Genomic DNA, 14,784 nt, shown 5'->3' with positions numbered 1-14,784 from the left:
CGCTCTAGAGGGTGTTAGATGTTAGAAATCAGCATTATGCTGCTACTGGTCTAGTATCATTTCCAAAAGAGATGACTGCCTTTTTAAAAGAAAGTTATGCTTTAGAGTTTCCTACTTCCAAGGGAGGAGTAAACTATCATGGAGTCACAGAGCAATTAAGGCTGGTAGGTCATCTAGTCCAACCTCCTGTTCAAACAGGTTCAATTAGAACAGGTTACTCAGGACTTGTTCAGCCGAGTTTTGATTGTCTACAGGGATGGAGATTCCACAGTGTGTGCAGGCAACTCTTTCCAGTGTCTGACCATCCTTGCAAGGAAAACATGATTCCTTAAACCAAATCGTAACTTCCCGTATTCCAACTTGTCTGTTGGCTTTTCTCCCATCACTGTGCATCTTCAGGAAGAGCCTAGCTTCATCTTCTCTGTATTTTCCTATTAGCAACAAGGCCTCCCCTTAGCCTTCCCTTCTTACAGCTGTATAAACCCAGATGTTGCACTCTTCCCTTTTTGTCATGACCTCCAGTCCCCTGACCATCTACATGGCCTCTGCCAGACTCACCCTGTATGTACAAGAGCATACGCAACAGATTAAGGATCTACTGAGAAATCTAAAACTAGACATACAGTGGCCACACAGAGACCCTTAATCTGTTGGGTACGTTTTTGTGCATACAAACAAATACATGGTCAGCTTTCTTTGCTGCAAGGGTACATTGACGATTCATGTTCAACTTGTTCCAACAGGACCAGGCCTTTTTCTGTAAAGCCGGTTTCTAGCCTGTCAGCCCACCTCAGATGGAGTGCTTGGCACTTGGTATTACTGAACCTTAGGTGATTCCTGTCGAGCCATTTCTCCAGCCTGCACAGGCCAATCTGAACAGAGGGCATTCACTGTACTGACTACTTCCTCTAATTTAGTGTCATCCAAGATCTTGCTACAGGCGCACTCTGTCCTGCTGCGGTCATCAGTAAAGAGAGGAAACACTACTGGCCCAGCATTAGTCCCTGAGGGACATTACCTTAGCTGTCTGTAAAGCCCCATAAATATCTAAGATATTTGTATCTGTGCGCAAAATGAAGGTTTCACATTTGTTGAAAAAAATGACAATTCAGTTTGAAGTTATGAGCGTATCAAGAATCACCCAAAGTTCTTATTCAAAAGAAAAAAGACTTTAGAAATCACACCTGTACTTTCCCAGCTTACACTCAAAGTCAGAAACCATCAAGTTCTGAAAAATCTACATTTATTTTCAGATGTTCTTATACTATATTGATAGCAAAATTCCAATGTGTGGCTTAATTACCTGTGCTTACACCACAAATGTAGTCAAAAAGTTGATGAACCGGCTTTCCAGTTAGTTCTTCTAGTTTCCGTAGAGTCTGAAGTGCAACTAAACCCCTGAAACACAAAAAAAACCCTTCACGTACAATGGTTGTTTAATCTTACATAGCTCTAATTAAGCCCATCTTTGCTTAATTGTAACTAATTGTAACTGAATGACTACAACAGTAAGAATCCTGAGTATTTCAGGGAATGAAAGAGTAGCAGAACACAATTAAAATGGAATTACGAATACTAAATATAAATGACATAGGCATACCAAAAATAGTATTCAACAGCTACAGCCATACTGTTTTGTAGCCATACTGTTCTGTAGCAAAGGCTCAGGGATGACCATCTTCTGCAGATGTAGACTCAGGATAGCTTTTATCTATATCCACACCACATGGCACTTAAAAGTCTGGTCTTAACAGGGCTATACAATGCCCCTTGGGACATAGTATTTTTCCGTCTGTGTTTTTTTTTTGCCTCAATTCAATGCGTCTGAAATAATCGGAGAGACGCATTCCAGACCATCGGACTTGTGCTTCTATAGCACAAGACAAGAGTATCTGCCATTCAAAGGTGCTAACTGTGCTGAGATAGAGCTAGAGAACTGCATATGGCAAAAGGAGCACCAAACCAAGTATCATCTGGCAAACGCATTCCACTGAGAATGGCACCTCCTGCATGCTGACCCCAAATCTGTCCTGGCTTGTGCTGAAGAGCACTAATCAACCCAGTTCAAAACTACAACCAGCCGAACACCACCAATTAAGTGGCAGAACAGCCAGTAGTCAGTACTCAGGCTCACTCTCTGGACTTGTTTCATTTAGTGTGATAGATGTAAATACCGCTTTCTAAATATGCAGTATATTATAATGTCACTCCCCGAGAAATCCAACAGAAAAGTTAACACACTTTATACATATTGCATGCTTCTTTCTACTTGGTTAAATCTTCATGGTTTACAATGAACTTTTGGAAACACAAATGTTGAAGTTGTGACATACACTTACTCCTTATTGAATACAACTGACTTTGATGCAAGTAAAGAAATACTATGGGGAAACAAAAAGTTCATGAAACTATATTTTGCCAGTAACTAACTCCACACTTTCTACCAATAAAGATTTGTGAATCAGTAAATATATGCCAACAAGATTTCTTCAAATAAGCCTGAAAACAAATTTAATGAACATGCTTCTGCTACAACTCCTTGCAAATTGCGGTAGGTGCATAAATTCATGCAGAACTAGGGCACATGTAACTAAGAACATGTGGTGCATATTTATTTAAAAAAAAAAAAACAAAAAACATTTGCTGTAGAAGAAATATAAATCAACAGCACAGCTAGAATAGCTTTCACCACTAGCCTATTCATTCTTTTATATGAGACCAGTCCTGCAAAGGCAGGTTGCCCTCCAAGCAAGTACAAGAACACTTTTTGTATTACTAAGTCAACACAATCATAAGAGTATAAACTACTTCTAGCATTTCACATCAATTTTGTATTTCTGAGATTAGATTTCTGAGCAGACTAACCCAAACAACCATTTAATTTACTTCCAAAAGGAGAAAGAGCCAATCCAACTACTTAAGTGTGTAACCAACTTTAAATGGGTACATAATTTCAGTGTTGTAGGAATACTAATGCATGGAAGTTTAAGCACAAATGCATACAAAAATAATACCCATCACCTGGATGGTCAAACGTAACATAACTGTAAATCATAAATTGCATCTCTGGGCACAAACTTATCAAAGATAAACTTTCCAGTTACAGTATGAATAAGGTTACAAATATATTAAAAAAACCCATAGGTTTTACCTTGTTCCTCCTCCATCAATAGCAAGGACTCGAATTCCCCAGCCTTTCACAGGGTCTGTATATCCAATTATAGCTAAAGTCTCTCTAACAGCAGCCTGAAGACTTTCGTCATTTGCCTGTCTCAGTCGCAGTAGGCATGGGATTAATTTTTCCTGTTGATAAATATATTTCATTCTAACTATATGTTTATACCAAGAGAATCCATGCTTAAATGTACTAGTTTGGCATTTAAGCCTAAAAGTAATAAATTAGTTAAACTCGGAGGAAAACATCTTTAATCTGTATTAACCCATCTCTCTTTCTAACAAGGGAAAGAAAGGACTCCAATAGTATGTCATACACACCTCATTGCTAAAGTAACTACCTATCAGAATTAAGCAATCAAGATGAAAAGTAAATCTTTTGAACAGCGAGAAAAGCTATATTTACCAGTTTAGTTTTATTGACTTCAATGTCACATTGGCCAACTCAAGTATGGAGCACAAGTATAGCTAAAATCCCAGATTTTGCTCAATAAATATCACACTGCTTCAAAATTGGAAATGCCTTCTAAGTGCACTAATATTAAAACAAACCAAAAACTAACACTCTTCCTCACACTGGCTAATTTTAAAACGTCAAATATTATCACAAAGATACAGAGTTATTATAAACAAAATGGGAGTAGAGAATGTACTCTTTCATAACAAAGTAATTTGCATCTATTCATGTGGACGCTTGACTCATACCCTGCCCGGATGATTCATCTGGCCTGCACTCCATTCCCGAAGATCTCCTTTCCAGCAATTCTATGGTCTATGTCACACACCTGTCACATCTTGTGGAAAAAGGCATGGGACTGACAAATGCTGTGATTTGGGTAGTACTGCTCGAATAGTCTATCACCCACCTCCTGTCCTCTCACTGCAGGAAAGAGAATGAGTAGGACTAGATTACATGAACTTATTTGATGGTTATATTCCACTCGTCACCTCTCTTCAAAGGAAACATGCAAACAAGCATAAAAACTGTTGTGCATATACAGATCAACTGTACTGTACATTCCCGTCTGGTCACTTGCAACAGAGGACACAGTGTACGACCTTCCCTCTACCTCTACCACTACAATAAGCTATACTATCTATCCACATGACAATGCTGTATGCTTCTAAATTAAACACTGCAATCTTAAGAGCCTTTAGCTAAACTACTGATAGTTTGCATGAGAGTCTGCTTGAACCAGCTAAAAAATAGCTGTAGACATTCACATTGCAATCTTTACAAAGAGAAAATATGACTAGCCCGCAAAAGCACAGAAGAAAGTTTTATGTTATTCTACTTCAATTGTCTGTCAGGTATTTATTTTTTGGCTAAGTATAAAGACAATTTGCACCTTAATTGCAACTCCTCTGCTCTCTGGAAATTCTAGAAGATGATAGGTCAGTTCTTCAACCCTGCTGATACAGACTCTTCGATTAGAGGATCTTCGTAGGGCTTGAACTAAAGCTCGAGTCCTGTTATCAATACTCACTCTTGCAATAATCTAAAAAAACAAAGTTATACAGATAACATAAAACTACTCTAAGAAATGTGTACAATTTGTCAAGACTAATTCCAAACTGTTATTTTAAGATTTCTCAGAAGTAATGGACAGCATGTTGTACCAGAGATCTGCTACAGGCTCCAAGTAAGCATTGCTTAAACATAAACAGGCAACCTTTTGATTCTTTGTTTACCAGAAAAATAAATAAAGGAAGCTCACAGCAACAATATACCAAACAAACATGTATCAGCATGTACTCAGATGTATTTTCAGGGCAACTGTGAAATCATAATATTTGGACCAGTAAGGAGTGCAAGACTGCTATAACTACAACAACAAAAAAGCAACTAGATCTATCTATATTTATGTACTCTTTCTCTACATATACATAAAGTCAGTATCTGTATATACTATACACACACGTACTACACACTTTATATATAAACCTACATATAGATGTATGTACTTACATAAAAAGTATATACACATTTTTATATACATATACAGACATTTATATATTTAAGTATATAGATATGTAAGTTTACATAACTTAGAGTATGTATATATAAGTTTATATAGGTTTTCTATGCGTATAAGTATATACTCATTTATATAAGTACATACTTATATGTACATATGCATATAAATAAACATATGTGTATGTATATAGTATATATAGATATACTTTTATGTATGTAAGTATATACATAGGTATATACTCATTTATGTAAGTATGTATGTGTGTATACCTTACTGCAGTCTTTCAGTACTCAAAGGGGGCTTATAAGAAAGATGGGGACAAGTCTTTTTAGCAGGGCTTGTTGCAATAGGACAAGGGGTAACATTTTTAAACTAAAAGAGGGAAGATTTAGACTAAATATAAGGAAGAACTTTTTTACAATATGGGTGGTGAAACACTGGCACACGTTGCCCAGAGAAGTTGTGGATGCCCCATCCCTGGAAATGTTTAAGGTCAGGTTGGACAGGGCACTAAGCAATCTGATCTAGTTGATGTCCCTGCTCATTGCAGCGGGGTTGGACTAGATGACCTTTAAAGGTCCCTTCCAGCCCAAACTATTCTATGATATGCAAGTTTACATATAGCTATATACACATACATGTATGTATAGTGTATATATACACTTGTATAAAATATACATAGAAATAATATATAAAGACAGGCTTACCTTTTCTCTCTGAAGAGACAGATGCCTTTCCCTCTCTTCTGCAGTCTTGGCCTCTTTTGCTTTGTCCTCCTCATCTTTCTCAGACACTTCTTGTTCTGGCTGTTTACTCTTTTCTTGTGAAACAACTTTTGTATCGGACCTTAACTTGGGAACCAACCCACCGATGTAACTGTCTACAAAAGCTTGTACGCTGTTACTGGGATATGAAAGAAAGTTTGCAATACTTTTTTTAGTGGAAACTGGAACAGCAGTATTTGTCTTTAGAGCACCCGGAGTCTCTGCTTCAGGAGCTACAGTAGCTGGTGAATCCACTGTCTTTTCTTCACTCGTTACAGTACTTTCTGATGAATCAAGCTTATTCCTTTCTTCACTTTTAGAGTCCTGTAATAAAGCATTCCTTTTTTTCTCTCGTTCCATAACAGAATTACTGTTAAAGTACCAGTTGATATGATCAGCTACAAAGTTGTAAGTCTCTCCAAAATTTGTAGAAAAGTAGCTAATATGAAAAAGGTGTGTTTTACTAGACGCTGAATCTTCTGGAGCATCTTGATGAGTGCCACTTGAGCATACTAACATAGACTCCGAGTTTTCATTTGCACAAGTGGATTTCTTTGCAGCTGGGCCCCTGTTGCAATCCTCCTGAGTTTTGGCATCTATGACTTGTTTATCATTTTCTAGATTTGCATTGATGTTATTTGCATCTGCATTACTTTTATTTGCTTTTCCCAGAGCACCTGAGTGTGTCTTTAATCGCGCAATCCGTGAAACCAGTTCACTGTGAGTGCCAGACACTGCCTTTGAAACAGAATCTATAGTATTCTTAATTCGTGACATGCGATTGTTCACTTTTGTAAGTCCTTTGGAAGAAGAAGTTAAAAGTTTAGAAACTCTGTAGTATAAGAAGTCATGGCTGTAAGTGTATTTGTTGTACCAAAATGTTCTGCTTCTGGCCCATTTACACCGAGTCTCACTTGTATGAAAAACTCTTGGGTGAATGGCATGATTTATCCTCCAATAGACTTTAGATCTATACAAATACAGGTATTTGTTTCTTTGCTTCCACCAAAGACTTTTTGGGCTAATCACAAAAAACAAATATGCATCTAAAGATAAATGAACTGTCATTACTTATAAATAATTGCACCTTTTCTATGTTGCTTGTCTACTTCAATCCAGAAAATATATTTCAATAAATAAGTCTCATACCACGGTGTTGTCTGAAAAAGAAGAAAAACACACCAATGGAAACCCAAAACCAGTAACAAGTTAAACTAAAATCACAGAGTTGCTTAAAGCAGCTGCAGCTTACTTATTCTTTCAGTAACGACAGATAAACATTCAAATCAAATAATCTCATGGGGAATATCTACTGATCAGGACATTTAGCAGTACCATCCCAACATTTTTATTTCAACACATTATTCCTTAAAGGCCAATTTAAGTCCATCTTGAGCAATACAGAACACCTGTCGAAAGCATTTAGCAACCCATAAAATTACTTGCTGGTCTTTCCAATAGAGAGAAATACGTATCTCTTTAGCAAATTATTTTGTGCAGAGCCCAAATTTCAAAGGAAACTTTCATTCCATAACCAGCCCTTGGCAGAATTCCTCCCAGGGAGGAAAGGGCAACAACTCTTTGAGCAAAGCTTCAGTATAAAGCCACGAGTTCTATCCTAAGAGCTGAGGGCAGTATATGATCCCTCACTCTACCGAGAAGGATGCTTCTGGGGTGGATCAGAGTTTTACACAGTACTCAAGAGCTGCGCTGACACCGCCTGCGCGAATCCACTACTCGCCTCAATGGCAAGCCCAGACTCCCCCGGCTGCTGTGAGGAGTGCCAGAGGGGTTCGGGCAGGCCTATACCTGCGCAGGCCGACGCCAAAGCAACAACAGCAGAGGCGACCCTGCCGCAGGCAGCAGCGCCCTTACTTACGTTTTCCCTCAGCGGCCGCCCGAACCCAGGCCGTGCCGCCCCGCGCCTGCCAGCCCTCCTGCGGGGTCACCGACGGCCTCCAGGCCACGGCGGCGGGCGGGGAGATATATAGGGACACGGGCGCCTCCTGCCCCGGGAAGGGGGGTGGGGGGGGGCGGGAGCGGCCTCGCTCTCTGCCTTGCGCCATTTCGCAGAAACGATTTCGAGAGCGGCCTCGTAAACAAGCGGCGAGTCCTGGCCCGTCCCGTTCCCCACACACCCCACCACCCCCCCCGCCCCCGGCCCTGCCAGGAGGTGGCGGTCCCCACGTCACGCGCCCACACCCACCCCTGCGTCACGCACGCGAGTCCCGCGTGCCTGGCACGCGCTGGCCGCCACCCCCTGCCCACCCCTCTACACCCCGCGGCCCAGCCCGGCGGCGGCGGGTACCTGCTGGGCAACGGCTCCCACCTCCCCGCTCCCCAGGCCGCCGCCGAGCGCCAGGCAGGGCCTGCCGCCCCTCACGAACGGAGCAGCCGCGGCCCGTGCGGTGCCAGCCCGGCGGAGCGGGGAAGGGGAAGAGGAGTAGGAGGAGGAGGAGGAGGAGGAGGAGGGCGGCGGCGGCGGCGACACCGACAGGGGCGCGGAGCGGCCACCCGGGCGGCGCTACTGCGCCTGCGCCGTGCCCCGCACGCCGGAAACAGCTGAGACACGCGCCGCCTCACCCGCCGCCACAGGGAGGGGGAAGCGGGCGGTGTGGCGTAAGGCGGCCCGCAAGCCTGTGGGGCGGGGCAAGGTCACGGCCGTGGCGGCGGCGGCGCTTGCGCGGGAGCTACGGGCGGCGACGTGCGGAGCGGCACGCGGGGGGCGGGGCCGAGCCTGCATCGCCTCAGCACGGCGCGGGGCGGGTGTGGGGGTGGCCGTTGTCCCGAGTCCGGTCGGTGAGGGCGGAGCGGGTCCTACTCGGCGCTGCTCGGCGGCGCCGGGGCCTTGGTGCCGCCCCCCACCCCTCCCCGCCTCTTTCCCGGAGGCGCTGGGAGCGAGGGGGCCGTAAGGAGGAAGGGGAGGGGGGTCCCTGCCCGGCCTAGCTCTTCTCTGGCCGCGGGTGTATCCCTCCCCGCGTTTTTGAAGGAAAAATTTCTTCACTGAAAGAGTTGTCAAGCACTGGAACGGCCTGCCCAGGGAAGCGGTTGAGTCGCCATCCCTGGAGGTGTTTGGAAGATGTGTAGATGTGGTGCTGAGGGACACTGTCGTGGTGGACTCAGCAGTGTTGAGGTTAACGGTTGGACTCGATGGTCCTAAAGGTCTCTGCCAAGCAAAACGATACTATGATTCTGTTTCCCACTTAATACTCAGAGAATGATGACAAATACTGTGTTTTTCATAAGTTGGACAGGTTTGGGGGAAGCTTTGCTATTACCCAGCCAGACTTCAGAGCAGCAGCAGGCCAGTGAGCTTCCCGCCTACGCAGCCTCTCTGAAAGACAGTTTTCATAAAATTGCCTAAACTTAGGGTGATTGCGAAGGGTGGTGAACACGCCTTGTGCCTCAGCAGACTGATGAACGCCTTGCCTTGAACGTTAGGAGGATAACGTTTCATTTCTGGTTTCAGATTCCAGTCATCTGCTTCTGTTCTTTCTCACAAATTAAAAAGTAAAATTAATTTTCTTACCTGGCATTTTCCTCCCCAAAGGAAAATTTATATCCATTGCGTGTTGTAATTGCTATCACGTATTTTTTATAAATTGAACAGATTGAACTTTCTACATCTCCCAAAGCAAGGCATTCTCCAGCTCTTGAATATTTTATGAATATTAACTGAATAATTTGTAGTTCCTTTTTTGCCCTCTGTCAGTGTGGTGGGTTGACCCTGGCTGATTGCCAGGTGCCCACCAACCCACTCTATCATTCCCCTTCCGTCAACAGAATGGAAGGAGAAAAATATGATGAAAAGCTCATGGGTTGAGATGAGGACAGGGAGATCACTTACCAAGTACTGTCATGGGCAAAAGACAGACTCAGTTTGGGAAAATTAATTTAATTTATTACCAGTCAAATCAGAGTAGGGTAATGAGAAATATCTAAATCTTAAAACACCTTCCCCCACCTTCCCTCTTCCTGCGCTCAACTTCAGTCCTGGTTTTCTCTATCTCCCCCCCCGAATGGCACAGAGGGATAGGGAATGGCAGTTGTGGTCAGTTCATTGCATGTTGTCTCTGCACCTCCTTCTTCCTCACACTCTTCCCCTACTCCAGCATGTGGCCCTCCCATGGGAGACAACCCTCCATGAACTTCTCCAATGTGAGTGCTTCCCATGGGCTGTAGTTCTTCAGAAACTGCTCCACAGTGAGTCCCTTCTGTGGGGTGCAATCCTTGAGGCACAGACTGCTCCAGTGTGGGTTCTCTGCAGGGTCACAAGTCCTGTCAGCAAACCTGCTCCAGCATGGTCTCCTCTCATGGGTCCGCAGGTCCTGCAGGACCCTGCTACAGCATGGGCTCTCCACGGAGTCACAGCCTCCTTTGAGCATCCTCCTGTTCTGGCGTGGTATCCTCCATGGGCTGCAGGTGGATATCTGCTCCACCGTTAACCTCCATGGGCTGCAGGGGGACAGCCTGCCTCACCATGGTCTTCACCATGGCTGCAGGGGAATCTCTGCTGCCATGCCTGGAACACCTCCTTCTTCTCGTTATTCACTGATCTTGGTGTCTGCAGGGCTGTTTCTCTCACATATTCTCACTCCTCTCTCCCAGCTGCTGTTGCACAGCAGTTTTTTCCCCTTTCTGAGATAGGTTATCACAGGGGCGCTAACCAGTGTCACTGATGGGCTCAGCTTTGGCCAGCAGCAGGACTGTCTTGGAGACAGCTCTACCCAATATGGGGCAGCTTCTGGTGTCACAGAAGCCACCCCTGCAGCCCCCCTGCTACTAACATCTTGTTACTTAAACCCAATACAATCAAATTTTTGGACTCTTTAAAGAGTATCAAGGCAAGACTTAAAGGCAGTATGCCAGTGTTACTTCCTCAGGGAAGTACTCAGCAGTCACAAATAGCTCATGAGCCACGTATTCCCTAGGATCGCTTTGGCACAGGACAGTGGTGGTTCACACCCAGGTGCTCAGCTGTTCCCTCCTAAATGCCTTCAGAGTTGCCACTTTCTGGATTACAGTTCTGCAGGTGTGGTCTGCCTGCCTTCTCTGTAGATGACTATACATCTGGCTCTGTTATCTAGTGGTGGTTTACTTCAGGCAAATGTTTTTAAGACTTGTAGGCTATTCTTTAATTTATTGTGCCATGTCATTGTATGTGGCTAAGTTCATTTTTAAATGTATTGGCTGAAACAGTAGTGGTGCCTGCCCCAAGTTCCAGATGTAGCTAAGCAGGGAGGTTTTGCTGGCTGTTATTTTATGAGTTTCTTTAGGTAAGAGCCACTTACTGTTGTGAGAGCAACGCAGTACTGATATGTTTTAGACCATGGTAGCAGTGTTAGCTTAAGCATCTTCCCCAGCTGTGTCTGCCCTTGTGCAAGCCCCAGGACTCCTGTTTGCTTGCCAACGTGGTGAACTGAATTAGATTTCATCAGATGACTTTAAGAAGCAGTGGCACATCTGAAGCCACAGTCTGAGCTGGCTTTAAGCAGGCTAACTTGCATTCTTACGACAGCAAAGGATTAGGCAAAAACAAGACCTACAACTTCAGTAAGAAGGAAGTTTGGCCACGTTAAGCTTTGTGCTGCCAGGGCACATCCTGCCCCTCTTTGACTGGCAAATAAGGTATTGGAGGTAGGTGGCAACTGATCCCTTTTAGCTGCACAGAGTTCATTCCTAAACAGTCACACTTTCTCCCATAATCTCATTGTAAAATTCTTTTCTGTGCCCGCTCAAGTGTTTGTCTCAGCACTGGGATATGTAGAATGGTATGCCGATTCATACCATTGCTAAGGAAAAGATTCAAGAATTTCACATTTCAGGTCTAATCACAAACCCACGTGTTCTTGCCGCATTGCTCTCTCCGAAGATAAACGGACCTGTCTGATCTGACATGTTCAGAGGCCCATGATTCATGAGCTTCGCAAAACAACCACGCAACTCTCCAAAAGAGCTAAAACACACTGGACAAGTAAAGATAAATTTCTGTATTCACAGGCAGAAATTCTGCATCCGCACTTTCTCAAACATTTTGTCAATGTAGCCTTCTTTTTACTGTGGTTATGACATTAAGAAGAAATTATCTAAAATTTATTTATTTAAAAGATAGACACTTCAATCAAGCTAATTTTGTAAGATCTCTTAATAGCTGAAGATGAGCTGATTCATTCCATTTGAATAACCACCTACTTTTTAGATGAGAGTTGAATCCACCTGCAGTATTCAGAGGGTGACTAACCCAAATTACAGTAGTTTTCACATAGTATGGAAATGATCCCATTTATCACATTTTGAGATATATTTTAATTTTAATAGGATGTACATTAACTGTTTTAAAAATACTTTCATTTCAATACTTCCCATGGGAAGTCTCAAGCGAGAATTTGTTGTGATTATTGATCGGATTTTTACCAATCTCTATTAGGTTGCATACCCAGCACTCAAGGTCTGTCAGAGTGATAGTAGCCAGTTTAGGACAACACTGAAAGTAGTTTGATTTTAATGTGTGCTATCTTAATTTAAAAAATCAAAAGCTTTCAAAACATTTTCCGAATGTACATGTTCATAGATGGTTTCGTAGGTAGAATGCAAACTTTTGTAAATCAAGTCACAGATCAACAATTGTAGCAAGTCTTCCTACTGTAATGAAAGAGTTCTTTGATGTATGCGCTTTTTGTCATGTTATAGCCAAAGTATTGTAGTGTCCATACTACAAGTGAGTTAACTGTGTTCATTAATATGTATGCTATACTTTTAAATGCCATTAATTATTTCTAACATATACTTTTGTACATTTATCTTGGACTGCCACTTGGAGAGAAAGTCATAACGCGTTATGAGGCAGTTTGATAAAAATTGGATATTTACCAGAAATAATTTTCCAAAATTTGTCTTCCTAGAGTTCTCTTTCTTGAGCTGTGAAATATGAAAGTTTTCTATTTTCTTACGCTCTCCTTCACTATCAAAGGTGGTGCAGATATACTGAAATTATTTAATTCTGGATCTCCTTACAAAATTAAGCCTTACTTTTTATTGCTATTCCAGTTGCAGAGTTCAGTGACTCAGATGACTTAAACCTGAATAGAACAACTTCCAGGGGTGAAATATTAATTCTGGGAAAATAGTTTTGCATATACTTTCACTGTACATTTGATACGAAGGTATTACATGAATAGCATTTGAGTACATGCAGGCAGGGGTTTTCCTTTTCCTTGCCATATTGATTATGGATGGTATCCTGGAAACACAGCACTGTCACCCAAGAGGCTCAAACGCATTAGAAAAAAACAAGTATTTCAAAACATTATGACAAATTAACATACATAGGTAGCATAGTATTCTGCTAATAAGAGATAATTGCTTAAATCTAACATAATCAATTAAGCCTTAGGGAAGATGCTGTTTTCTATTTTCCTCAACATCGTATGACATAGCCAGAAGCTGTGTAGTGCTCCCAAGTATTTTAAGCTTTGTAAATGTGGAACACGGGTATTCTGCCTCTTAACACTAGATGGCAGACAAAAATGGGAAAACATTTCCTTGTTTTCAGCAATAGAATATTGAAAAATTAATTTACAACTTGAATGAACATTCACTGAAAGTTCTCAAAATAATAAGAATGAAGACCACTGGACAAACACAAAATATCACGCTTATGATAGCATGGATACTTTCTGCAGCCTTTCATTTCGCTGTGGTTTTTGGCACAAATACTGCAAATAATCAAGTGGAACGTTTCTACATTATTTTCTTATTGCTTTTTTATCTCCGTTACTTCCCTTCAATATTTTGCTATTGTAAAAGAACTAAAAATTCTTGAAGCCTTAGAAAGGCTTAAACAACTCAAATATAGAAGAGAAACTTTCAGAGAAAAGTGGCCTTGCAGGCAATACATTGCAACTGCTCCATATCTGCCTTACATCACTTATCTAAAGTAACCAGGATGCTTTGGTCCTTATTGTCATTGAATCTGACAAAATAATATGGAACTAACTCATTTGCTAAGGAGGCAACTGATTTTCATAGAATATTATATATTGTTGTACTAAACATTATGTAATCAGTTCACTTAGCAGCCAGTGAATATTTTGGGTTGTTACCCCATTCCTCTCCCAGGTACATCTTCCAAAAGAAGTGCAGCAGGAGCGTTAGAATCCCCGAGGGTACATCCACATGCAATCACACATTAAAACATCAGTTCATTTAGCAGTGGCACCACACTAATGTGACTGCTTGCAGGATTTGAGCTACTGTCTGCACCACAGATGGGGCAGTTGCTCTCCGTGCATGCACGAGGTGCTGTTAGTTAACAAGACAGTATGGGACTGCTGCACAAAAACCTGCTTTGCATTGCCTATTATGTATTGATGTGTAGTGCATTTATACGACTGATAACCAGCACAGACTTCATTGCTATTAAACCATGATGTGCAATATACAGTACTAGAACAGTAACAGGTTGCACTAAATGCCACCTGATCTTTCCCTCTCTGTGCTGCTACTGTGGCTGCCCAGACTCTAAGCCAGCCTGGCTATTTGTATACTTATATAAATATTTCTATTTTTTTATATCTATTTATGTATTTATTTATAGTGCTGCACTGTGCAGTGCTGGCAGCCTTATGGTCAGAAAGACCCAAGTTTTCCCATGGTGTCTTTCCTGTTAAGGTTGTTCCAAACGAGAAAAGTAAGTGGACTGGAACAGAAGGGTAAATGAAAGAGTATATATGACTTTTCTGCCTTGTGGTTAGGAAGTCATCTACAAGGATGGCCATAGCTTCTGGTCTTGGTTCCTCAGATACTCTCATTATGCAATAGCTTTTGGTACAAAATGCATATACAGGAACAAACAGCAGACTGGCATT

General features: G+C 42.2%; 1 protein-coding gene across 1 annotated transcript in view; it reads right to left on the bottom strand.

Moving 5' to 3' along the window:
* The window catches only part of PNPLA8 (patatin like domain 8, phospholipase A2), a 42,016-nt gene extending 34,148 nt beyond the window's left edge, over positions 1-7,868 (bottom strand). The window contains exons 1-5 of the mRNA XM_082498686.1: positions 7,797-7,868; positions 5,861-7,077; positions 4,524-4,673; positions 3,152-3,303; positions 1,304-1,398 (exon numbers count right to left, since the gene is read on the bottom strand). Coding sequence (XP_082354812.1) covers positions 1,304-1,398; positions 3,152-3,303; positions 4,524-4,673; positions 5,861-6,985 — 1,522 coding nt within the window. The 5' untranslated portion in view covers positions 6,986-7,077; positions 7,797-7,868. The remainder of the gene's footprint in view (positions 1-1,303; positions 1,399-3,151; positions 3,304-4,523; positions 4,674-5,860; positions 7,078-7,796) is intronic.
* Positions 7,869-14,784: the final 6,916 nt, after the last annotated feature.

This window comes from Vanellus vanellus, assembly GCF_965231255.1.
Source record: "Vanellus vanellus genome assembly, chromosome: 1".
NCBI classification, from domain to species: domain Eukaryota; kingdom Metazoa; phylum Chordata; class Aves; order Charadriiformes; family Charadriidae; genus Vanellus; species Vanellus vanellus.
The sequence above is the reverse complement of the archived record's forward strand: the minus strand, read 5'-3'. Positions and strand labels throughout refer to the sequence as shown.